The sequence below is a fragment of the Malus sylvestris genome, chromosome 8 (genome assembly GCF_916048215.2).
Source record: "Malus sylvestris chromosome 8, drMalSylv7.2, whole genome shotgun sequence".
In the NCBI taxonomy this organism is placed as follows: domain Eukaryota; kingdom Viridiplantae; phylum Streptophyta; class Magnoliopsida; order Rosales; family Rosaceae; genus Malus; species Malus sylvestris.
The window spans coordinates 682,674-707,509 of record NC_062267.1 but is presented as its reverse complement, the minus strand read 5'-3'; the positions used below and the strand labels follow the sequence as shown (position 1 = coordinate 707,509).

Here is a 24,836-nt window from a genome sequence, read left to right as displayed (position 1 = left end):
AATAAAAATGACATTATGCATGAATTGATGCATGAGACATAACAGTTGTGGAAATACTCATTAACATTGTTCTCTAATGTAGAAAATATAAAGGGGAGAAATGAAAATTCTTATCTTATTAGTTATAGGATAATGCTTGTGTTTACTTGTCCCATAATTACGATTAACGTATCTTTACTATACAAGTATTATAATTACAATCGTTCATTCTTTTTAACATCGCCAAAATATTATACTTGCAAAAAAAAAAAAGCATTCACTTTGAAGATGGTTCAGCCATTTATATGTATCAAATAAATAGACGGTTCATGAAAAAGTTACTTGTTATCTAAAGCGTTGATTGGTTTGACAATATAGATGGCGAAACCAACCAACTAAAATATTTATTGCATGTTGAAAAAGTTAGAACAGCTACATATGCATGTCTCGAAGGAGCGATCTCTCTCCTGTTTTTGTTGTTAATAAATGAATGGAGATGGATTGTCTGCCCTCCCCTCTCCATACCTTTCCCATACTCTTCTGTTATGTACGTTCACGGTTAAGCCACGTTAACATTTGTTTTTTGTCTTATTATTTTTATAAAAAAATTAATATAAAATGTTGACGTGATTTAACCTGACCGTACAAAACAGGAGGGCATGAGGAGGGTATGGGAAGGGGATGGCAGACAATCCATCTCCTAAATGAATACCATCGACTGACAGCCCCGCTTCTGAAAAATCTATGAATTGATCTATACGTATATATAAATGCACAAGAAACAATCGGAAACTAAAGACCCGCAAGTTTATGCTCATATCTTTTCGACCATTTTTTTGTGTGCTTGGGGATATCATATTCCAGAATGCACTCAGATGCAGGAGGACTAGGAATGTTGAGTCCTAAACTGGTCAGGCTGCAGATGCAGTCGTCATATGTAATTTTCGTTATTTGCTTCTGCAATATTATTAGTATGAATAACGTCACTGAGGCAGCCACGACAGTCAAGCTGCCGGAGAATGTGACCGTCCCGGCTATTATTATATTCGGAGATTCGATTGTTGATACCGGCAACAACAACGAGAACTTCAAGACATTTGCACGCAGCAATTTCCTTCCCTACGGAAAAGACCTCAAGGGAGGAATGCCAACCGGCAGATATTCCAACGGAAAGGTTCCCTCAGACTTCATAGGTTGTTATCACCATCATCATCATTAAATACTCGTAAAACATTACTAATTGGTATTATCATTATAAATAGTTTAGGAATCAACTTTGCAACCCTAGCCCCTCTGGCCTTTGGTTTTTGTAGAACTTCGGGTTGGTTTGGTATTGCTGTGCTTTGAAATAAAAACTGTTTCTACTGTGCTGTGAGAATAAACTCAGTTTTGCTACTTCACGTTTTCAGCTTTTTTTTCACCAAAAACTAAGAAAATAAGTTGTTTTTAAGTGTTTACCAAACACTTTTTTGAGCTTAACTATTTTTTATACCCACTTTTTATAAAATCACCTCAATACCAAACCAGTACTTCGTATACCGATTAAAAACTGTGCGTTAACTCCTAATTTTCTGTGAAATATCCTAGAATATTATAGGTTTCATCTCAATTTTATCCCAGAAATTCAAACACATATTCTCATACAATAAAATGTTCAATTAACCCTTCTTTATTATGATTTTTTTTTCATGTCCAGCGGAATCATTTGGAATCAAGGAGCTGTTGCCAGCATACTTGGATCCGACCCTGCAGCCTAATGACCTCCTTACCGGTGTTGTCCTAGCAGCCGGTGGCACAGGTTATGACCCTTTGACAGCAAAACTTGCGGTACAACTTATATATTTGAGCTCTAATCCTTCATTCTTTTGTTAATTTTTTTTTTCCTCCATTAATTCTGGAATTCGATTGTGTAGGCAGTTGCATCGCTATCCGACCAATTGAAGCAGTTCAAGGAGTACATAGAAAAGCTGAAAGGAATTGTTGGAGAGGAGAAAACAAACTTCATCATAAAAAACAGTGTGATTTTTGTGGTAGCCGGCAGCAACGATATTTCTAATACCTATTTTCTTAGCGGTGTTAGGAAATTGGAGTATGACGTTCCTTCTTACACTGATTTCATGGTCAAATATGCCTCTGATTTCATTAAGGTGCGTATTTTCTTGATACAGATTGCTAAAAATGAAAAAAGTACATATTTTCGCAATTTAGTTGATGTAGCAAAGTTATGAATTTTGTAGGACTTATATGGCTTGGGGGTACGAAGAATAGCCGTACTAAGCATACCACCTATCGGATGCGTGCCATCTCAACGAACGGTAAAAGGAGGCATAGGAAGAGATTGTGACGAAGCACAAAACCAAGCATCCCAACTGTTCAACTCCAAGCTCTCTGCGGAGATGGATCGCCTTAACAAAAACCTGCCAAACTCGAGAGTTGTCTACATTGACATGTACAATGTGATACTTGATCTCATCACAAACCCTGCTAAACACGGTATGAAATTTCATTTAATCTGCCTAGCTAGCTCCACTACATTTCTTACAAATTAGTAAAGATTTATATGTTTGTTGTGACCCATGCCGGCAGGGTTTGAAGTTGTGAATAAGGGTTGTTGTGGTACTGGCCTTATTGAAGTAACAAAACTGTGCAACCAGCTCCAACCTGCCGGGGTCTGCACAGATGACTCCAAGTATTTTTTTTGGGACAGCTACCATCCTACCGAAAGAGCTTACAAGATCGTCGTGAATCAGATGCTCGACAAATATGCCAGCCGCCTGTTCTGAGACAACTCATTATCCTTATAAATTAATAAAACCCTTCAAATTCCCTGCTTCGAGTAACGATTTGAGAAATTTATTCGTTCTAGACTTATTTGATCAAAGAGTTGCGTGTTTCTCATAGTATTTTTATTTATTTATATTTTTTATGTCAAAGTGTTTCTTTATGATTTAGGTCAACATGGTTTTGTTGTATGCGACAACTTAAGAAATCAAACACATTAACAAGAGAAATGAGAAGTTGTACATGTTGGCTATCCCACATTCATGGGGGAAGTCAACAATGATGACTTTAAATAGGATTATCCTACTCTAACTAATATCGAGGTCTTTTGTGGTAAAATCTCACACATGACAGATTAGGTATGTAGTAATTATCAAGTTGAGACAATATCTGTGTCGTTGGAGTGGGCCTCCTTGGCCCGTTGATCTAAAAATTCTAACATGGTATTAGAGTCTACGGTTACGGATCCATATAAGCCAAAGGCTTGTCACCAAGAAGTGTGGGCTTGGAAACAAGCATTGACTCTTAACATTTGATCTAAAAATTCTAACATGGTATTAGAGTCTACGATTACGGATCCATATAAGCCAAAGGCTTGTCACCAAGAAGTGTGGGCTTGGAAACAAGCATTGACTCTTAACATAGAGCCAGCCTCTGAGTTTTTTAGAAGCATCTCCTGTAAGGATTGAAAACAAGTCTCGATTCCATTGGAGCTGACCTCTAAGTTTCAATTGCCAACAAGTCTCGACTTTATTAGAGTCGACTTCTGAGTTTCAATTGCCGATGTGTGGATCTCCACATGTGGACCACTAAAGGGGGGAGGTGGGTTCCACGTGAGGCCCACACCTAATGGATTGGGTATGTGATAATTATCAAGTTGGAGACATTATCAGTGTCGTTAGTGTGGGCACTCGAGCCCGTCAATCTAAAATTTCCAACGGTACATGGCTTCTTGAAATTATTCACATAAGTACATATGAAAAACATGTTTAGATTCACAGATTGTATTTCTTTATCCCATTTGGATTGTATTTCTTATGAATCCCCGAACGAAAAACTAGGTTGGGAAGATTCTTGTTTCCAGCGTCAAGATATGAATCCCTGACCGCAAAAAGTCCTTCGAATTTAAACGTTCCATTTTCTGCTGCAGGTAGATAAAACTCCTTGTGTGCTTGTGTTTTTTTTTCCCGAAAACATTTTACCCAATGTTCTTGAAATTATTAAAGAATAATAATGTAAAAAGTTGAAAAAAAAACTTTTACAAACAATAGCATTAGTGAGTTTTGTTAGACCATCTCTAAAGGAAATGTCAAGTTATAAGAGACAAATTACAATTGATGGTTGATGTGACAATCTGAAGTCTTATATCAAATAGAGTTTTAAATGGTTGTAATTATTAAAAAAAAAATGTGTTGAAACAAAATTTCCATTGGATGAAATGTTAGTGGAACAAGGGATCTACCACAAAAATGAATTAAAAATACATTTGACATTGATGTCAATTTTGACTCTAAATAAAAAAATCTTCAAATTCAGTCAGCAAATAACATTTCAGTTGAAGAAATTTCTAATGTCAAATATGTACCGTGACATTCTACTGAGAATTTTGACGGGTCCAATGGCTAACTTTTCAACTCGGACCAAAGAAAATTCAGCATGGCAAGGCCCAGGCCCTAGTGTTTTTATTTTAAGCAAAAAATAAAAGAAGACGAAGAAAGCAAATGAGAAAAGTGGACCAAATGGTTGCCGGCTTGCCGCTCTCGCGTTGAGTCTGGACTTTGAAATCCCAGCAATTTCTGTATGTGGAAAACCCTCGGAGTTTCCGAAAATCCACTTCCAGTAGTTCTCCGTTGTCTGGGTCGGTAGGTGTTGTTAGGGTTTCTAAAATGGAAACCGTAGATTTTGTTGCAGACAAGATACGAGGTTTCACGAAATCGACCCAGGAGATGTTCGACAGCCTCGTTCATGGACGCCCTCGGCCTTCAGCTCGTCGACATCCGGTAGCTCCAAAATTTCTCTTTTATTTCTTTTTGTCACATGTATTTTCACGTCTTAATTCGTTTTGGTTTCTGCTTAATCAGGTTTAATTAGTTAATAACCAACCTTAAGCTAAGCTGATGGTAATTTGATTTGAAATACTAGAGCATCCATGAGTGAGAAATGTTCTGCTAGAAGTGCTTTTATTGGAGGAAATTCAAAATTCAATGTGCTTCTCCAGAATGCACTTCTAAGTGCTTCTATAACCCAGACGCCGTTTTAGTTTTTTCTGCCTGCCAAACACCGCTAAAAGCTCTTTTGGTTATATGAAAGCGCTTTCGGCAATTTCAGAAGCATTCCGAAACAAGTGTTTATTCAGATTATATAGATGAGTAATAAAGCAATAAGCGTTTGAACACTTATATGATATGGGATTTTCAGATTGAAATATTGAAGCGGTTGCAACGAGAAGCGTTTTCGGATTTGATGAGACTGAGGGATAGACAAGATAAGGTTGAGAGAATGGTTTCCTTGTATGGAACATCCAGGGGAAGTCCATTTCAAGAAGCCAGCACCCTTGTAAGGGGAGAGGTTGATCTCTTGGGGGCTTTCTTATTCGTGCTTAATAGTGAGGATGAGGCTGATCACAGCTCTGATGCTCTTACTCGAGCCGGAATGAGAACTGGTGTCGATTCGAAGTTTGCTTTTGAAACTACTGTTCGGGAGAATGATACGCTTGTTGCAGAATTTGTGGCCGGTCAAAAGCACAAGAATAGTCTTTCTAATCTTTCAGAATGCCCACTTTCTCTAGCAAAAGTTTCCTATACGGCAAATGTTAGCAACTGGTTATCTGCGATTGCAATCCCAGTGGGAGCTCGGTGCAGGGATGTTGCGGTTCTTACTAGTCCATCTCACCAGGTATTACGTGCTCGCATTGATGTCAATGGTTGCCTAGATTGTTTCCTGTATTCCTTTTCCTTTTCTTTCTGATAAGATATGTATGCATGAGTGCAAGTTGGACTGTTTTTCAGGTGCTTATTTGATAATATTAATGTCATGTCTCACAAGATAATAACTACCTAATGATTGTATCTGTTTGCTTGAAGAACATTTAACGCTGTAAATAATTTGCATTTTACTTTCTCGGTGTTTATCCTAGTCAGTGAATTTTTTCGGTTCCTTCAGTTTATTGGTAAGACTCGTAAGAGTGTTTATTTTGTGGCAATCATGCCTATAAATTTTGCATATTTTGGTGTTGTATCAGTCTTGTTATTGTTTTTAGTAAATTGGAGATAATTTTATTTTCTCATGGCAGGGGAAGGGCCTTACTGATCTTTCATCATTTGGGCCACCTCTTCTAAATCAACACAATGGCAGTGCAATTGGTTTAATGGTGAAAAAATCAAATGTTGTTGCTTCATTGGCTCAGTTTGTTTCCGGACTGGCAACACAAGCAGGTTCAGGTAGAGTTGGGCGCTGCTTGAGCACTTTTGGGCAAATTGTCTATCAACTTCCCGGAGGAACAAAGCTCTCGCTTCTAGGTCTGCACCAAATACCTAAGTTATCTAGTGAACGTGGGGAGCATAGAATTGGAGTTCTTACGATTCCTTTAAGCAGTTTGGTGCGTCGCAAGCCCCCTGAGACAACGGTTGAGGGCAGTTTGACACAGCACACCTCCCCCGAGACAATGGTTGAAGCCTTTGCTCCACCCCTACGAACAAACTCTGGGTCAACTGGATCTGTTGCTCTGATGTTGGAATCAGAAATTGATGAGTTCACAAAGCTTGGGGGTTGGATTGAGATGAAGCAGTCGAATCCCAAGCATTTAGAATGGGCTGTGACCGTTGCTGATGATTCGGAAGATTCAGTTGGATGGGGAATAGGTTTAAATGGGATACTTGCAGGTCCAAACTTATGGGACCGTTTTCAGGCTGAATCGTACTTCAAGTTAAACTTGGGTAAGAGGTTCAGTGTAAAGCCAGGGGTTGCATATATAAGGGATGGGAATGCGAAAATGACCGCCTTTATGCTGCGGTCAAACTGGTCTCTTTGATTGAGAAAACGATCAAGCTGCAGGTCCTTTGTCTAGCTCGCGGTTGAAGACGTGCAAAACTGTATGCCAGACACCGATCCTATGTCGTTAGTTTTGATCTTAGTTATTATTTATGTGGAAGAGGGAAGTTATGTTTTAGAGAACACCTGCATATGATGTTTCATTGACTAATCGAAGTGGCTCTATAGATGAAGCACTTGGGGCTAGACCTGTAAACGGATCATCCGAACCCGATTCGTTAAGTTAACGGGTCACCCGTTTCATCCGTTAACAATTATTATTATTTTTTTGTATATAGTATATTTTTTGTTGTTAAGACTTGACTGAAATTACTAAAACATCCTCAACTAACGGGTTGACCCGAAGTGACCTATTATTTAACATGTTGTTAACGAGTTCATCCGTTAGTAACCCGACCTGTTAAGTATCCATCTAAATACTAATATTAACGGATTGTGTCTGATTAACGGGTCGGGTCCAAAATAGCAGGTCTACTTGGGGCCGTTGATCATGTCAACATTTCATGAGACGTAGATCTTTGACCCTATGAAATTACTTGAAAAGCAGCAAACTTGTTGACTATCCTGAGTTTTGGCCTCTGTGACATTGGACTTGGTTTTGCCGACATTTTACCATCCAAACATTTGATTTGTTGAACCCAAATTAAACGTTGGATTTGAGCTAAAAACTCACATGACAATAATTATGTTGCACGTCATGTTTCAAAATAACGTCACATGCATGTCGTGAGTGATAAAGCTAAAATGACATGTTTATTTACGTGAAATGATAGGAAGAACTACTTCAATTTCGGACTTCGTTACTAGCATTTGGATGCTAAAATTATTCTGATCATGAAATTTTATGGCATTGCCATCAAAATTTATATGGCTTTTTACTGCACGTGGAAGATAATTATACCTACACACCTCGACGTGAATCCAATTTTCACCAATTTTCTGTAACAAATAATTATCACTAACACTATCGCTATAAAAAATAAAAAAAAACATATTTGACTCTAATTCTTTCCTTTAAAAAAAAATTAAATAAAATCTTTCTTTGATTTTTTTTTAATTTTCTGAAAATTATTAAAATATTAACGGAGTGAGAAGTTAGTCGTCGGGCTTCTTATAATATTACTTTGTTTTGTTTCTTCTTCTCACCCGATATCATCTATCTCTCTCTTCTCTGGGTTTCTAGGGTTAAGGCAGCAACGAAACCATGTCGTCAGAGAGGAAGATAACTCTGAAGAGCTCGGACGGCGAGACGTTCGAGGTGGACGAGGCGGTGGCTTTGATGTCTCAGACGATAAAGCACATGGTGGAGGACGATTGTGCCGACAACGGGATCCCGCTGCCCAACGTCACCAGCAAGATCTTGGCGAAGGTCATCGAGTACTGCCGGAAGCATGTCGAGGCCGCTAAGCCCGAAGAACGCGCCTCCGTCGATGAAGACCTCAAGGCTTGGGACGCCGAATTCGTCAAGGTCGACCAGGCCACGCTCTTCGATCTCATCCTGGTCTGTTTCTGTTTTCCTCCGTTTTCGATTCTGCTCTTGCAATTCGATTAATTTACTGCTTAATTACCTTAGGGTTTCTAATTATCTGATTTCTGAGTCTTGACGTTTTTCGAAATTTTTAGGGGAATTAAACTCATGGGTTTGTTTGTCTAATTAGTTAATTTTTTTTCAATTATGATTTGTGCTTGTACGTTTACTAATCAGTAATTACTTGATGACCACTAGATTACAACGGGCCTGTTTGGCAGAAAAAAATTTATAAGTGCTTCTGGGTGATAGGAAGTGCTTTCTCCCAAGTGCTTCTGAAGCGCTTGGATTTAGAATAATTTTGACTTGTCTCTGGCAAAAGATCATATGAGTAGAAGTGCTTTCAAACGCGCCCAATGTTTCTTTGTACTAATATGTATTTCTCTATGCCTGTTGGTAATTAAACTACTTGGGAAAACATGTTATTGAGTTGTGTTTGTATAGGCTGCGAATTATTTGAACATAAAGAGCTTGCTGGACCTGACTTGCCAAACGGTGGCGGACATGATCAAGGGAAAAACACCCGAGGAGATTCGCAAGACGTTCAACATTAAGAACGACTTTACGCCCGAGGAAGAGGAGGAGGTCCGCAGGGAGAACCAATGGGCCTTCGAGTGAAGGGCCTGGGGATGAAGGAACCTGTTTTATGGTTTGTTGCTCTTTACAAGCTGTGGTTGTGGAATGCTGTTTGTATCTGTTATCTGAAACGTTTCGTGACTTAGTTTCTATCTGTTGTCTGAAACGTTTTGTGACTTAGTGAAGTACTTTATTTGTATGCAGACGACTGTTATTTTCTTCCACCGCACTTCTAGCTCTTCTATACTTGCAATCTATGATGTTATGTGGTTCTCTTTTGTTATGTTAATATATTAAAAACATGGTGCTTACTCTTTTTCCATTCTTGTCTTCTGAGTTGATTGATTGTTTAGGCATAATGAATTTCCTAGTGAGTAGGTTATGATGATTAGGGAAGATGAATGATTGATATAAAGATTGGCCTCTGTTGTAAGGCAGGGGCTTCCAGAATGACTATGGAGGTCAGCTTATGTTTTCATTAAAATCCGTTGATTTAACAGATATTCGTGGGTTTTATTTATGTGATCAGCATTTGGAGTCAATTCATGACATGCCAATTTCTTGATTTCTTGTGGTGTTGAAGATTGCATTTGATTAGCAGGGCGGGGTTTTATATTTGCTCAGATGTTGTTTATTGCAGAGGCAACACATCGCTATGATAGTTATAACTTGACTTATTGAAGTACTTCCTGTCAGTTTTCATACATCTACGACAAATGGACTTCGGACTTTATACTTTGCGTTTGTCCATGTAACAGACCCAAACATATCTTCCTTGGGAGAGGAAGTCGTGGGAGAGAAAACCACTTGGTAAGTCAGCTTCTGGTTGTTCTTCGAAAATTGCAGTTTATCAGGAATCACTTTCACAGTTAGACCGCTGGGTGCATCGACGGTAGCGGTGAAAATGATTTCTCCATCTCCTGCTACATTTGTAACCGTCCTGGTCACGTTCTTGCTCGCTTTTCCGTTAAAGTTGGAAATTGCTATTGAAGGGTAGTTGATATTTGATATGTAGTCAGCATTGGAATCCTTGGGGCAAGCAAATTCTTTGGGAGCAGTTTTGGAGATGGTTTTAATTTGTGATACGTTGTAGCCGTAGTAGCAGAGGTAGTTCAAGTAGTCGACGGTGCCAGTTTCATAAACCAGCCCTGGTTGTAACGGTCCTGTTGTTGTCACTTCTCCTGCGCCGTAGTCGTATGGTGTGGCTGTAGAATTTTTATCTGTACTAATTGGGGCTCCCAGATTGTCTGTTTGAGATGCTGCAGAGAAAGAAAGTTGCATTTAAACTTCAGCTCGGAAGTATAAAATGTGCAATGAAACAAGAATCTCGACCTGTGGTGATGATCGCTGATCTGATCGCAGAGGGACTCCAGGCGGGGTTTTGAGCTTTGACTGTGGCGGCTATCCCGGAAACATGGGGACATGACATGGAAGTCCCCGAGAGGACATTGTACAGCGGGGGATCCTTTCCTTCGAGAGCGACAGACGAATCATTGCCGATCCATGGTGCAAGAATGTTCACACCAGGTGCTGCAATATCAGGCTGCAAACAAACTACATTAGGAAAATGGGTACTCTCTTGGGAAATTAGGAATCGGAAAGGAGAAGCCAGCTTGCTTGCCTTGAGAATGTTCCTTGTACCGGATGCAGGTCCTCTGGCTGAAAAATATACGACGGTGGGCGCTGGTTTATACTTCGTCACCGTCACTGTTGGTTGGACGGTTGCAACTGGGTTTCTTGACACAAGTAATCGATTAATTTTGAAAGGAATGTCCAATTGATGAAGCTAAATTTGGCTTGGTTTTAGGGTTAGGGTTACCTGGTTGAGTTGATATAGGATAGGATTTCTTGACCGTCCTTAAAACTGAGGACGGTTGCCGGAAATTCTGCGTATGTACTCGCGACCACCCCCGGATTGTCTACTTGAAAAATGACACCTACTCCGCCAAGACTCGTCACCGAGTCAATCTGGCCGCTCCTCCAATAATCACCGGAGTCACACAGCACAATCTTCCCATTGATCTTTTCTGCTTCCATGGAATCTTCGTTGCAGTATCTGAAAAATGTACGTGAAGCTACGTGATCGGAGAATCACAGATATTCAATCAGACGATATTTTAGGGACGCAGCCGGAAATCGCGTTCCTACCTTGCATTATGTTCATTACCATCAGCTTTGCGGGCAGACAGAGCATATATCAACGGGTACACAGGCGATTTTTCGAGTTTTGAAAAATTTATGGCTCTCCCCTTGACCACCGTGCCGCCTCCCAACACCACATCAGATTCGAAATCTCGGTCAATGGTGGTGGCGCCAACTGTCAAAATCCAGGGTGCGGCGTTCACAACGGTTCCAGGGTCAGGGCCATCATTCCCGGCGGAGCAGACCACGGTAATCCCCTGCTCCACCGCATGGAATGCTCCGATCGCAATGGGGTCGTTGCTCAACTCCGGCTGAAACCCACTGGCTGAACCAAGCGAGAGGGATAGAACGTCCACCCCGTCCGCAATCGCGTCGTCAAAGGCAGCTAAAATGTCGGAGCCACGACAACCTCCTTCCGAGCATACCTTGTACATGGCGATCCTTGAACCCGGGGAGCCTCCTATGGCAGTCCCAGCTGCTACGCCGTAGTAGGACGCATCTGATACAGGGGTCCCTGCTGCTGTTCCGGCCACATGGCTGCCGTGTCCCACTGTATCCCTTGGGGAATCAATCTCTATTGTGCCATCAGATTCAGGAGTGCTATAAAACCTTGCTCCTATCAACTTCCTGATCGTTCATCATAAAATAACAAATTAAAATTGTTTAGTACCTATAATTTCACGAAAATATATCAATGTTCGTAACACATTTAAATCATGAGTTAATAAATTACCTATTACAGTTGGAGGAACTGAAATCATCTGATTTCATGCACGTACCCTTCCACCGTGACGGAATAGGACCCATATCTTTGTCATTGAAACTCTCCGACTCCGGCCATATACCTAGATTCAATTTATGATTTCGTTATTAATCCGTTAGACTTATGAACCATAGTCAATTTATGTGAGTCTGAAACGTGCTAATTTTCTCTGTATTGTTCCAATTTTATCAAAAGGACAATCTCGATCTGTTACCTGTGTCCAAAATACCGATAATGGTGTCAGATCCATCAGCGGTAACTAATGAAACTCCGTCCGTGGCATCATAGTTGTTAGAGTTAAGATTTGAGTCGATTTTTAAAGCAGTTTGATACTTGAGGAAATCCCAGGAATGAGTAGTGTGGAGTTTCAATATGGGATCTAGAAAAACAGATACAACTCCAGGCTTTGAAGCAATGGATCGCGCCTCTTCGTCCGTGAGACGAGCCGCAAATCCTGAAAAACCATGCTTGTAAGTGTGCACCACTGCATTTGGTTTCCTGCACCCACAAAATATAACCCAATTACTATTCAGGCTACTCCACTCCAGGAGCAGTGCATATAAGTTCCTTTTTTGGATTTTACAAATTGCCCACAAAAAAGAATTGCCAGGAGTAACGCTTGAACCTAGACCTTAGTTAGCGAAAAGAACGATCCTTATCAACTCAACTAACTATCCAACTTTAATCTATTTCTTCTTCCAATAAACATATGAAACCAAAATTTTAACGAAAATAGAGTAGGAAAGTTTAGGAAAGGGGGTGAATTAACTAGTTCCAACTTAACCTAATTAATTAACAGACACACAAGTTAATAATGTTAGTTCCATTCTAAAGAGGTAGGGGGTCATATTTTCATGTTCATGATACGTATTACGTGTACATGGATAAATGAACAGCCTAAAGGTCGTACTGCACAAGGCTCCCGCTTTACGCAGGGTCTGGGAAAGTTTAGGTAAGGCTTCCGCTTTACCCAGTGTACATGGATAAATGAACAGCCTGATTATACAATATTCATACATATACTTGGAATTAATCGATTACCGACCTTGTTACGACAGAACTGAGGAGCTGAGCACGATCATCCCTTAGGGAAGAAATATCATCATCACTAGTTGTTGATGAGGCGGCTGCAGATCCCATATACACGATGTAAAGGCGGTCTCTCCGACTCCCTCTCCCAGCATTCTGATGATCATCAGCTGCTTTAGTTGGTCCATGAAACGAGATGATGATCAGGAGCAAGAGAAAAGTACCGGGCGACATGAAAACGAAGATGTTTTTCATGCGCATTTTGATCTCTCTCTCTCTTTGTTCTTGCACTTCACACTCTGCTAACCTAGCTATATATACACACACACAAACACAGAGAGAGAAGATAAAAGGTGACAGGAGGATTACGTACTTAGGTGGTGAAGAGAAAGATCTTACTTGGGCTGCATATAATATTGGATCAGTAGGATATATCTCTATAACATGGACTCTAAACCTACCCATATTAATCAAATTAGTGCGCTCTTATCTTGCTTGATTATCTAATCTGATTTCCATTAATTGACACATCGTACATCTGTAATTGGATATCTGGGTGGTGGAGGCTGGTACACAGTGGTGGTGGTGGTAGTATTCCTAACCCTAATCTAAGAAATTTTCTAGATACCGGAAATACAAATTATGTAGTGTATTATTTCAAGTGTTATAATAAATATGTAATTTGAAATTGTTTAGAGAGCGCACCATTCGACTGTTATTAGCAATTTAAACATAAATTTTGGTAACAAGTTATGTGAAACAACAACTGATCAACTGAACGATCATCCCATGTATATGAGCAAGGATAATTTCCTGCATAGTAGGATTGAAGAAATCTGGCATATATTTATCATATTTTGGTCGAATATTTGTATCATATTTATCAGTGGACTTGCTAAATCCTAGAATCCGTGCAGTGACTCACTCACACACACTAACTCTTTTGTAATGATATTTTGTGGGGTGGGGGTAACTTTAAGGCTAAAGTAATTCAAAAAATGTAAAAGTGCGTTTTGAACTTATTTGAGTGCTATATATATTTTACGGATTTAGATCCTCTCCTGAACTCAGTCTGCTAAACCTTCTGAGCAAATCACACGGGATTATAATTTTTAGAGGGTTCCTGTTTGTAGCCGTTAAATTAAAATCCAACGGCCCGTATGATTTGCTCAGGAGGCTTAGGAGGCTGAGCTCATGAGAGGATCCAAATCCATATTTTACTATGAACTATTTTCCATGTGTCTTTCAGTCATTAGCTAAGAGCCCAAGCAAGAAGGATGAAGCATATGCCCGCGTCACAAACTTCATGAAGTTAAATCCCCTTTAAATATACGGTTTAGCTATCAATTGCACTTACTTTTTGTAATACAACTCAAACACATGTCGTCCAACTGTGCAGGTAGTGAAGTTGAGAAAATATAAGTGTAGTAGTGGAACACTCGACTGTGTTTAAAATTTTAACAAAATCTTGACAATGTTCCAAAAACAATGATATAATGTTATATGAAAAGAGACTTACACATTACATTATATTATTGACCTAAAATACTACAGTAATCTCGAAAGAAGGTGCATATAAATCTTTCTCTCTCAAAATACAAACAAAATTAGGAAAGGTGGTTTTGATTTGTTGCGCATGCATGAATAAACACACAATTAATATCACATTTGGTAATGCTCCTTTGTGCGTTTTTGGTGCGTGGGAGATAAGCATGCAAGTACAGTGGTTGTGGACTATACTTTATGCTATATTTAAATTCCTGCACTGCAGCCTCAAAGCTCACCAATGACTACTCTCGATCTTATCAAAACATGTCAAATACTCGAAGGCAGATTGTCTGCCCTTCTAGTTGTGTTGACCTTTCATGTTTTTCTATTTTGTGTGATCACGGTTAATCCACGTTAACATTTTATATTAATTTTTTAATAAAGATAATAAGACAAAAAATAATAAAAATATAAAATGTTGATGTGGCTTAACTGTGACCACACAGATAAGAGAGCTTAGAAGGGCATGAGGGCAGATAATCTGCCTCCATACTGAAAAGTGCTCCACTACGTACTCCCACTGGCTACTTTTTCTTTATATTTTCTTCTTCGTTTTTCAACTGAAAATTTGTACCCTCCTCCGATTAAGAATTCCACTACCTCGTGCGAGCTAATAATAAAAAATAAAAACAAAAACTTTCAAGAACAAAGAGAGAGAGCATGTTTGAGATTTTTGTTTTGAAACGACTAAAAACGTTCTCGGACAACCTAAATTTTTGTGGCTCCGATTGCTATAAAAAATGAAAATGTATTTCTGAATCGTAAAAGTGTTTTTTTGAAGAGGATGCTTTTCATGAAGCAATTTAAATGTTTATAATGAAAATATTTGTAAGTGCTTAAGAAGGCGAAGTTCAAAAGTAAAGCAAAATAGGGATAAAAGTGTTCAACTTCAAATGATATCAAATTTAACTGATTTTATGTATGAGATTTTATCTTAAAATGTCACAGTTTTTTGAAAAATAAGTTTTTTTTGTGTTGGTCGTAGACAAACACGACTTTCGTTTTTGTATACACGCAATTCATCAACTTACCTTCGCTTGAACTTTTGTTTTCTCGTAATAGTGCAATTAGCTTCCTTAAATCTTAGCAAGAATTCCATAAAGCAAAGTTTCCTTAAATCTAGCTTGCTTAAATCCCAGAGGTCAGCAGTGAAACAACCTAAGTACCCAATCAAAGTGGTAGACGTAAATTCTTACGAAGACATATCAACTGTCCCTAGTGAAAGATTGAAGATCTTTCCCTCTAAATATATTAACGGATTAAACTACTCATTAAAGCTCGAGAGAACACAACCCTTGATGATCCTACATCTGACAAAAAGTTTATCCCATTCACTTTCCAACAGTTCCTCGTCTGCTTGCGATCTTCCTTAAAAGCAAGCATGCTCGAGGATATACTTTGCAATGCAGACACAAATCCGCAAAGAAAGACAGACAACGGAAATGAAGTTCTCTCCTGATGCATCGCTATGCCGACACAGATCTCTAGGACTCCCACGTTACAGTTTACAGCATTGTTGCAGCCATGTTACCATTCGATAGGTCGCATCTACCCTGGTCGCACAAGAATAATGCTACAAACACAATGCGATAAAGAAAATACTAACATATGAGAAGTTGAGCTTAACGGAACGTCTAGGAAGTTGGGGTTTTACTGTAAAATTAAATATGACGAATAGTCCAACTCACATGCAAAGTCCTTAACTTTCTGGAATTGAAATTGCATTCTCAACAAAACTAGTTTAATTTCTTCCTATAAGCATAAGGTTAAGGTGGAGGCGACTGGAAGAGAAAAGAAAGGCATAACATATATTTACATATAGGAGGGAGCGGGTCGTTATTTCATGCAGTTTGAGGCTGCCTCAACCGATCAAGATGGAGCTGTTGAGGTTCTGAAGAGGGTTTGCCTTTTTGGAAGCAGCGATTAAGCAAGGGTAGGGGATGCCAAGTAGGACTGCAACCAAGGAAAAACCAATCAGCCTATTTATTTATTTTTATACAAGCGACAATCCACGCTAAAAGGATCATCATCCTTGCTTGCTGTCTCTTGAGCCTGGCATTCTCCTCCCGCAGATGTGCAATTTCAAGTTCCAACTCATTTGTATAAGCCTGCATACAATTACCAAAAGTAGGCTTCATATTCACAAAACAAACAAAACAAAAGTAGAACTGTAAGAGCACATGATCGGTAATGAAATACATGGGCAGAAAGGTTCCTGCTTTTGGGCTCTGGAGCGAGCAGCGGACTGTCGATTCTTGTTCATGCGCTTATGCCGGCCGCCGATGGTGGAGTTGTGATGATCATCGTGATTTTGATCATGATCATCTAGAGCCCTTTTCTTGTAGCAAGAAGGGAAGACTGAAGAGTGATTATCCAAACAATTAGGCCTAGTAGTAGTAACACTAGTTCCGGTGGGTTGAGTTTTGGGTTTGGCTTCAATGGACGAGGATCAGTGATCGTAGTCCTAGTGGTTTCAAGTAAACGCTGTTCAAGATCAGATCGAGTCCCGGAATTTAAGCTCAGAACAGTACTAGCGGCAGCGGGTTGTGGTGGGTCGATGTTGGAGGAAATAGTACTAGTACAAGCCAAGAAATCTTGAAAAATGATGCCTCGAAAAGCAGCGGCAGCAGGTTGTCAGCCGCGGTGGTGGTGGTGGTGTTGCAGGAGTTATGAGAAAGATACGCTAGGCTGATGTCTGTCCAGACATCATCCATGGACCTTCTGCTGCAGCTACTTGAGGCTGTGGGAACCATATTTTATAGAATCATTGATGGGGGTGACGGTGGATTAAGCCGGAAAGTTTAACGGCAGTCGAGGGAGAGATTATATGTAGAGAAAGAAAGAATACATGGGAACAAAAGAAATAAAGATGGGCAAAAGTTACATAAAGTTAAAAGAGTACAAAATTGTGAAAATTCAAGCAAATGGTCTAACCATCCTTCGGTGGAAAACAAACACGAGCGCACTGCAGCTCAAATCCACACCTCTACTATATAAGTGGTCTCTTGCGCACCAAAAAAATATTGCTTACATGCCCCTTAGCTATAACATCTCAAATTAAGCTCTTCTTTCGACGCGCCAAAAAATAAACCCGCAAACATTCACACCAAATCCAAACTATACAAACCAATGACCTCCAAATTCTGCCTTTGCTCGATCTCTTCATCTTCTTCTCTTTCTTCTCAATTGACGAATAATTATCGTTATTTCTTATTTGTTTCCTGTACTAGCCTCAAAAGCATTCCAAAACTAGGCAAAGTAACAGATTTATAAAGAAAAGAATTCGCACGCCCTCAGTACAGGCTATACAGCTACCTCCCTTCCCCCGTTACCTTAGCAAACCCTTCAAAATTGGAACTGCACTTTTTCTCCATGATTTTGCTTGAATCTTTTTTGTGCTACTCATCTACTTTGACTTCAATGATCAGTTTGAAGAACATCTCCATTAGGAAGTTGTGCTTGGCTAGTTGACTCGGTTGAACAACTCTCTGGAATAGCCACAGAGTTTGGATCTGGCTTACCTCCCATGCTATTTTGGCTAGGTCCTTCCACGGTCATCTTTTCGAAAGAATTTGCAAGCATGTTGTCACTTAATACACTGGAGGATAGTGTGGATGGTGAACCTGACTCAGGTGTAAGCTGACCAGTAGTTGATATCCACTTCGTCCATTCATTACGCCTCCTCACTTTATCATCCTGCCGCAATCATAAGAGAGTATTAGACCAAAATAAAATATTGCAGCACAATTGCCATGGTTTCCTTTAAAAAATACTGGTTCCTAACGTAAGTCATTTCATTTGGTCGGCATTATAATGAGCCAAAAGGTCATCTTTTCCTTTTGGCAATAAAGCGGAAGATTACTCATTTCACAATCTAAAACATATATCGGAGTTCTTCAGTAGGACATGTTATTACAAATACAATGCTTAACAAAACAACAAATATAAAGAAATTCACCTGTACTTCAACAATACCGGAACCTCTTAAAGAATCAAGTATTAATTGGATATTGGTTGTCAAACTCTTAACCTGTAACAATAAAATATCAAGTGGGGATGAATGATACTTAAAGAGACGAGGATAATTTTCTTAAGAAACAAAAGTTGACTGAAGTAGCCAAACATGACAAGGAAATCATTAGCATCAAATAAATAAACTTAATGGAGATACTTATGCTCCTGGGTTTCAAACTCAAAGTCACATAGGCTCTAATTTTCTCTCTGTTTTCAGTTATGTTTTGTTTCTACGTATTCTCCCATATCTTTCTTTCCTTATTTTTATCTTAGAAAGTATCAATCACCATGTTCTCCGCCTACAGGATCCTCTCCATTCAATAAAATCATTTCCTAGCAGATATCAAATCGTCAACAGACCAAAATCTGCAGTTACTATTTTCATATTGCAATCTTTTTAGTTTGTTTACAGGTCAATAGCACAGAAATACAATGAAAACAAATAATCCTACTTTCTTCCTCCCCTATAAAGTTATAACAGCAAGGATTCAGGCAGAGAATTATCTGAATATAAAACTTCACAAAAAGGAAGGCAATAAACAGAAAAGCTAAAGGTTGAGACTTAGATTAAGGTAAATAAATTAGTTCTGTTAAATTAGAGCATAAAACTGAAGGTTGAATAGAACATTTTGCCATTCAAGCACCTTAAGAGAGAACTATAAATGTTATGCAACTTGTGTAAACTATTTTATAATACCTAACTTGGTGAGGCATAATGTAAAGGTATTACAAACGATTACCCATTGTCGCTCTACAAGAGGGTGATTTTTTAACTTTCATAGACTAAAACGTCTTTTAAAAAATTAGATGTTTCGTCATGTTATACATAGAGAACCATAGTAATAATATATGTCACAAAGAGAGAGAGCAAAATGTGCTTAATCAATCAGAAATAACATACCCAAGTTACAAAAACACATAAATAACATACCCGAGGAAAGTTTGCTATTAGAGATATAGGAACCCATCCCTGGGCATCCATGTTTGACCGTAGAAAGTCGTCTTTTATTAAATTAGCATCACTGTAGTAACAAAGAACGCAACTTGGGCAGTTAATTCTCAAGATAACGAGGAATTAGTTCATGCAGCTAACAAATTGTGAATCAATGAAGCATGAAATTAAATATACCTGAAGTAATATTCTATTTGGTTGATTATCAATGAAGGTAGGGGAGATTCTGAAACAGGATAAAACATTGCAGGATGTGGTGCTTGAGTAATGAATGGTGGCATGCTTCGAATGGGCTCCAAAGGCAATGGAGGGACATACATAAACTCTAGAAACAAACAAAGACATAAGTTACACTTCCAAATATCAAAAACAACTATATTAACATAGTATACTCACCCGGAAAACCCATGGGATTTGCAAAGGGTCTTGCAGGTTGAGGGGGAAATGCAGCAGTATTTGGTGGTAATGGCCTTACAAGGCTCATTGGAGGGGCTCTATGCTGATGCATGTGGATATCCCTGGGATTCATATAGTTTCCACGATCCTGGTCACGCTTGCCTCCGTGATTGTTGTGGTAGTGACCATCTCCACGTGGGCGAGGTCCAAAATTTCCCCTACGAGAATTCCGATGATCGTTTACTGGGTGTGATTGAGGCACAAAGCCACGAACTGGTCTAGCATCCCAATTGCTGCCCCGGAAAGAAGGATCTCGTGGAGAAGGATCTGGCATTGCTGTTACCAGATTGCCATACCCATTTGCAAGAATAGGAAAAACAGGGAATGGTGGTGGTGGTGGCGGGGTGACAGGGTGTCCAAAACCGCTATGTGCATGCCCACCCCCAGTGTTGCCACCGCCACCACGCTTAAATGATCTTTGTCGAGCTGTTGCATGATTTGGGGTGGAGTTCTGATTTGCACTATTAGCAGGATGTCTTTTGGAGTTGGGTGAATGTGCTATAACAGGTCCCTATCAACAAAACACAAGATCAATCGCGCATAGAGAATGACTATCAGTACTTCGAATAATCTCCCACCCAAAAAAATATGATAACTTTTACACTGGTTGAGAGAAAATGCAGGACAATGTATCAGTAGCTCTCTGAATCTAAGTTATTTCATCGTTTTTGGCACCCGACGAAACAAAAAATCTGTACAACCGTCTGGATTAATTAGCTAAGTAATTGGTTAATTAATGGTTACCCAAATTTGCAGTAATTCTATCTTTCTTTCCCTTTTCTTAATATTTATCTGCAGCAAAACAAGTAAAAAATAAAAAATAAAATTAATGATTGTGAACTAACCTGGGAAACAGGGAATGATCCTTGGTTGACAATTGCTTCGGAGACAGTCTTTGGAGAGGAATCAGCTGGTAGTTTAGGTGAAGCCCTAGCCGACTCAGATAAAGCAGGCCAAGAAGAAGCATCCATAACAGTTACAGGACTAACCTCAACGACGCCGTTGGAGGGCTTGTTCCAAGCCAGCTTCTTTGGCCCACCGGCATTGCTATTATGCCCATTGGGACTGTCGGCAGCTGAAAAGCCCTCTGGCGTATGGGGAGGCGGCGGCGGTGAAGACCGAGCAGCTTTGGAGGATTGGGAGCAATTGGAAAAAGGGGTTTGCTCCGGTGCTGAGTTGCCCATCGAGGACAACGATGACGATGAGGACGGCGGAGATTGGACAGCCTCTGGTTCACCACCTCGGACAACCTTCGCCCATGGAGATGGTAAACTAGCCCTCTTGTTGACAACTTCGCCGCCGCCATCAACGGAAAATTCAGTACCACGCGGGGAATGGTGATTGGCAGAAGAATCCGCAGCCATCGCCATTTCAAATTAGGGTTTGTAGCAGAAAAACAAAACTCTGATCAATTTATGAGCACAAACGTAAACTAATCAGTTTACAATGAATCAATAAATTAATCAGACAACAAAACAAAAAAAATTAATCAATTAATTAATCAGTTCACAAAAGATGATTGGCAAAGACTGAGAGAAGAGAAGATTTAGGAATTGTTTTTGGGTTTTTTTTTTCCAGAAATTAGAAATTTCAGAATGCCGGATTTCGATAGACTAAAGGCGGATCTTGCACGCGAAAATCACAATGACCCGTCGAAACTCAGAACCAACGGCGTGACTCCGCGCCGGACTCCTCCTCCCTCTCTCTCCGCTCTTCTTTCTCTCTCTCAGAACTACAAGGAAACTACAGCCTACTGAAAAACCCCCTTCCGTTTATTTTTAGAGTGCAAGACCCATCTCTTGTCCTTTTTTCCACCTATATTATAATCTCTTACCCCTCATAAAAAAATTAAAAATAAATTTTTTTCCCAAATAAATCTTGTAAATTTTTTTTTTTTAATTTTGACTCCATGGGTAATGCTCACAATTTTGTGAAAAAAATAAAAAAATTAGTTTTAGAAAATATTTTGCGTGGGAGCTAAGAAAAATGTTGCATGACCTTTGGATGTGATTTTACTATTTATTAGGTCTGAAATCTTTAGATTTTGAAAATCTTCAGGATGTCCCAAATTAATTTTAAGAAACATGTGGTGCGACGAGGATGACTCGAAGGCTTATAATAAATCTTGTAAAAATTCTTAAAATTGATTTAAAAACGTGGGTTATAACTCATAGTTATTGTAACAAAATTTAAATTATTAATTTGCATGGGAGCTAAGAAAAATATTGTAAAACTCTTTAGATGTGATCCTACAATTTATTACGTTTTGAAACTCTTTTTATTGATTTTTAAAGTTGAAAAAAAAAATATAAACTAATATAGCACCCCCTCCCCCCCCCCCCCCCCACACTTTCCCCAAACCCCAAAAATACAATTTTATGTGTCGAAAATCTCCCGAATGTCCTAAATTAATTTTAGGAAACATGTAGTGCAACAAGAACGACTTGAATTTGGCTTATAATAAATCTTGTAAAAAATTTCACAATCGATTTGAAAGCATGGGTTATAACTCATAAGTTCGTGCAAAAGTTGAAATTTTTAGTTTAAAGAATATTTTGCGTGGGAACTAAAGAAAATAATGTAAGACCTTTGGATATAATCCTACAATTTATTAGGTTCTGAAACTACTTTTACTTATTTTTAAAGTTGAAAAATGGAAAAAATATATAAACTAATAGCGAAGCCCCTAAGGAGATTTGTAGGTGTCGAAATCTTCTGAATGTCCTCAATTAATTTTAGAAAATAAGTGGTGTGACAAGAATAATTCCAATTTTGACTTATAATGAATATTTTAAAAGTTCCCAAAATCAATTTGAAAATGTGTGTTATAACTCACAACTTCTGTGAAAATTTTGAACTTTTAGTTTTAGAAAATATTTTGTGTGGAGTTAAAGAAAATGTTGCAAAACCTTTAGATGTGGTCTTAATATTTATTAGGTCATGAAACTATTTTTTATTGATTTTTAAAATTGAAAGATAGAAAAATAAAATAAACTAGAGGATCTCTCAAATATATTTTATGAAAAAAAAAATATTTTGTATGTGTTGAAAATCCTCGAAATGTCCTAAACTAAGTTCAAGGAACACATGGTGCGATGAGAATAACTCGAATTTGGTTCATAATGTATCTTGTGAAAATTTCCAAAATCAATTTGTTTAAGAAATATTTTGTGTGGGAGCAAAGCAAAATGTTGCAACCTATTGATGTGATCCTGTCATTTATTAGGTTCTGAAATTATTTTTGATTGATTTTTAAAGTTGAAAAATAAAAAATTCCCCCAAATAACTTTTTATGTGTCGAAACCCTTCATAAAATTATAGAAAACATATGGTGTGATGAGAATAACTCAATTTTTTGCTTTTAAAAATTTATTTTGGAAACGTGGGTCATAACACAACTTTTGTGAAAAAAAATTGAAATTTTTAATTTTAGGAAATATTTTGCATTAAGAGCTAAGGAAAATATTGTAAGAGATTTGGTTGTAATTATGAAACAAATTTTTTATTTTAAAATTTTAAAATAAAAATTTTTTAAAATAAAAAAAACTAATAGTGCCCCCCAAAGAGATTTTCATGTGCCGAAAATCTTCAGAATGTCCTAAAATTAATTTTAAGACACATGTGATGTCACAAGAATCGACTTCAAGCTTTGCTAATAATGAATCTTGTAAAACTTTCCAAAATTAATTTTAAAACCTGCATTATAATTCACAAATTTTGTATAAAAGTCAAAATTTTGAATTTAAGAAATATTTTATGCGAGAATTAAGAAAAATGTTGTAACACCTTTAGACATGATCCAGCCAACTACCATTTATTTTGGTGACATACTATTTATGTTGGTTCATATTTGACAAAAAATTATGTTGGTGAATATTTATATTGTTGGTTTCTCGTTCAAATATAATCTGTCCAGCTTGTCACGAACAAGAGATATACCAAGAAAAAATATATATAATTTTATTGACTTAAGAAAAATAAAAATATAAAAGAAAAAGGAAATCGAGAAAAATATTGATCTGGGACTTATTGGGCTTAGTTCGACATCAAATTTTTCCCAATTCATAATGTGGGCTTTGATACATTAAAGTCCAGTTAAATGTTATGGGCTTTGATGTATAATTTACAATCTAGCCCAATAAACTTTGGTCCGATGCGAACTCGGATTTAACGGCTGGACCGTATGTTCAGTTTTATCATTTCTTATTCAATATTCAATTAATAACCTTTTGAGGATTTGGTAACGTCATGATTTTTGTTTTCTTGAATAAAATAGTACATAAAATAACACAAAAACAAGCTTATTAAATATAATTGCATGTATAAACAAAAAAATTAAAAACACGCTTATTAAATATAATTGCATGTATAAACAAAAACAATTAAATACACGCTTATTAAATATAATCACAAGATATAAATTAAAAATAGAACACATGCAAACATCTTTAATGCTATAGAAAATGCGTCATGATCTTGAAAAATAGAGTAATGTTATTCATATCATATTTTTGTACCACATTTTCATATCACCTTAAGTGACATTTGATGTGGACAGTCACATCATTTGAATTAATCAAAATTTTAAATTTAGTTCATTATTTAATAAACTAATAATTAAGAAAAACTAGTTAATTAAATGATGATTTTGATATATGAAAAGTCTTCTCCTTCATTTCCTTGGGTTTTGCAAATTTTTCAAATGATGTAGTTGTTCATATCAGATGCCACCTAAGGTGGTATAGAAATGTGGTATAAAAACATGATATGAATAGCATTACTCTGAAAATTAATCTCAATTCACGTTGAAAAGTTAGGTTTTCCTCACCATGATATTGTTGTCACCAACCATACAATACTATTAAATCTTTTTAGAGTGTGGGACGGTGAATACTTGAGTCAAGTACGAAATTATATAAGCACCTGCAGGTCTAATAAAATTGATGAATTATTTAGAACGTTCTTGCGATTCACGGGTTGCGGAAAAGTCCAATTTATAGGACAGAATCATATAACTA

At 38.0% G+C, this 24,836-nt stretch overlaps 5 protein-coding genes and 1 pseudogene across 5 annotated transcripts; 3 read left to right on the top strand and 3 right to left on the bottom strand.

Annotated features, from left to right (window-relative positions):
- Positions 1-757: 757 nt before the first annotated feature.
- LOC126632694 (GDSL esterase/lipase EXL3-like) lies at positions 758-2,912 on the top strand. Its single transcript, XM_050303147.1, has 5 exons — positions 758-1,172; positions 1,676-1,806; positions 1,893-2,126; positions 2,217-2,472; positions 2,566-2,912. The coding sequence occupies exons 1-5, from the start codon at positions 845-847 to the stop codon at positions 2,760-2,762; spliced, it is 1,146 nt and encodes a 381-aa protein (XP_050159104.1). The 5' UTR covers positions 758-844; the 3' UTR covers positions 2,763-2,912.
- Positions 2,913-4,466: 1,554 nt separating this feature from the next.
- Positions 4,467-6,983, top strand: LOC126633283 (uncharacterized). Its single transcript, XM_050303856.1, has 3 exons — positions 4,467-4,760; positions 5,179-5,655; positions 6,053-6,983. The coding sequence occupies exons 1-3, from the start codon at positions 4,647-4,649 to the stop codon at positions 6,788-6,790; spliced, it is 1,329 nt and encodes a 442-aa protein (XP_050159813.1). The 5' UTR covers positions 4,467-4,646; the 3' UTR covers positions 6,791-6,983.
- Positions 6,984-7,927: 944 nt separating this feature from the next.
- LOC126632347 (SKP1-like protein 1B) lies at positions 7,928-9,236 on the top strand. The gene is made up of 2 exons (XM_050302723.1): positions 7,928-8,311; positions 8,783-9,236. The coding sequence occupies exons 1-2, from the start codon at positions 8,015-8,017 to the stop codon at positions 8,954-8,956; spliced, it is 471 nt and encodes a 156-aa protein (XP_050158680.1). The 5' UTR covers positions 7,928-8,014; the 3' UTR covers positions 8,957-9,236.
- A 253-nt stretch (positions 9,237-9,489) lies between these two features.
- On the bottom strand, positions 9,490-13,406 carry LOC126632346 (CO(2)-response secreted protease-like). The gene is made up of 7 exons (XM_050302722.1): positions 12,865-13,406; positions 12,034-12,317; positions 11,790-11,901; positions 11,063-11,683; positions 10,734-10,970; positions 10,247-10,650; positions 9,490-10,173 (listed from the first exon to the last, which is right to left on the bottom strand). The coding sequence occupies exons 1-7, from the start codon at positions 13,311-13,313 to the stop codon at positions 9,614-9,616; spliced, it is 2,667 nt and encodes an 888-aa protein (XP_050158679.1). The 5' UTR covers positions 13,314-13,406; the 3' UTR covers positions 9,490-9,613.
- Positions 13,407-16,313: 2,907 nt separating this feature from the next.
- On the bottom strand, positions 16,314-17,174 carry LOC126632340 (protein FD-like; annotated as a pseudogene).
- Positions 17,175-17,260: 86 nt separating this feature from the next.
- LOC126632339 (la-related protein 1C-like) lies at positions 17,261-21,606 on the bottom strand. The gene is made up of 6 exons (XM_050302715.1): positions 20,664-21,606; positions 19,759-20,329; positions 19,540-19,687; positions 19,342-19,432; positions 18,355-18,426; positions 17,261-18,092 (listed from the first exon to the last, which is right to left on the bottom strand). Exons 1-6 carry the CDS (start codon positions 21,186-21,188, stop codon positions 17,814-17,816), a joined length of 1,686 nt encoding a protein of 561 aa, XP_050158672.1. The 5' UTR covers positions 21,189-21,606; the 3' UTR covers positions 17,261-17,813.
- Between the last annotated feature and the right edge of the window lie 3,230 nt (positions 21,607-24,836).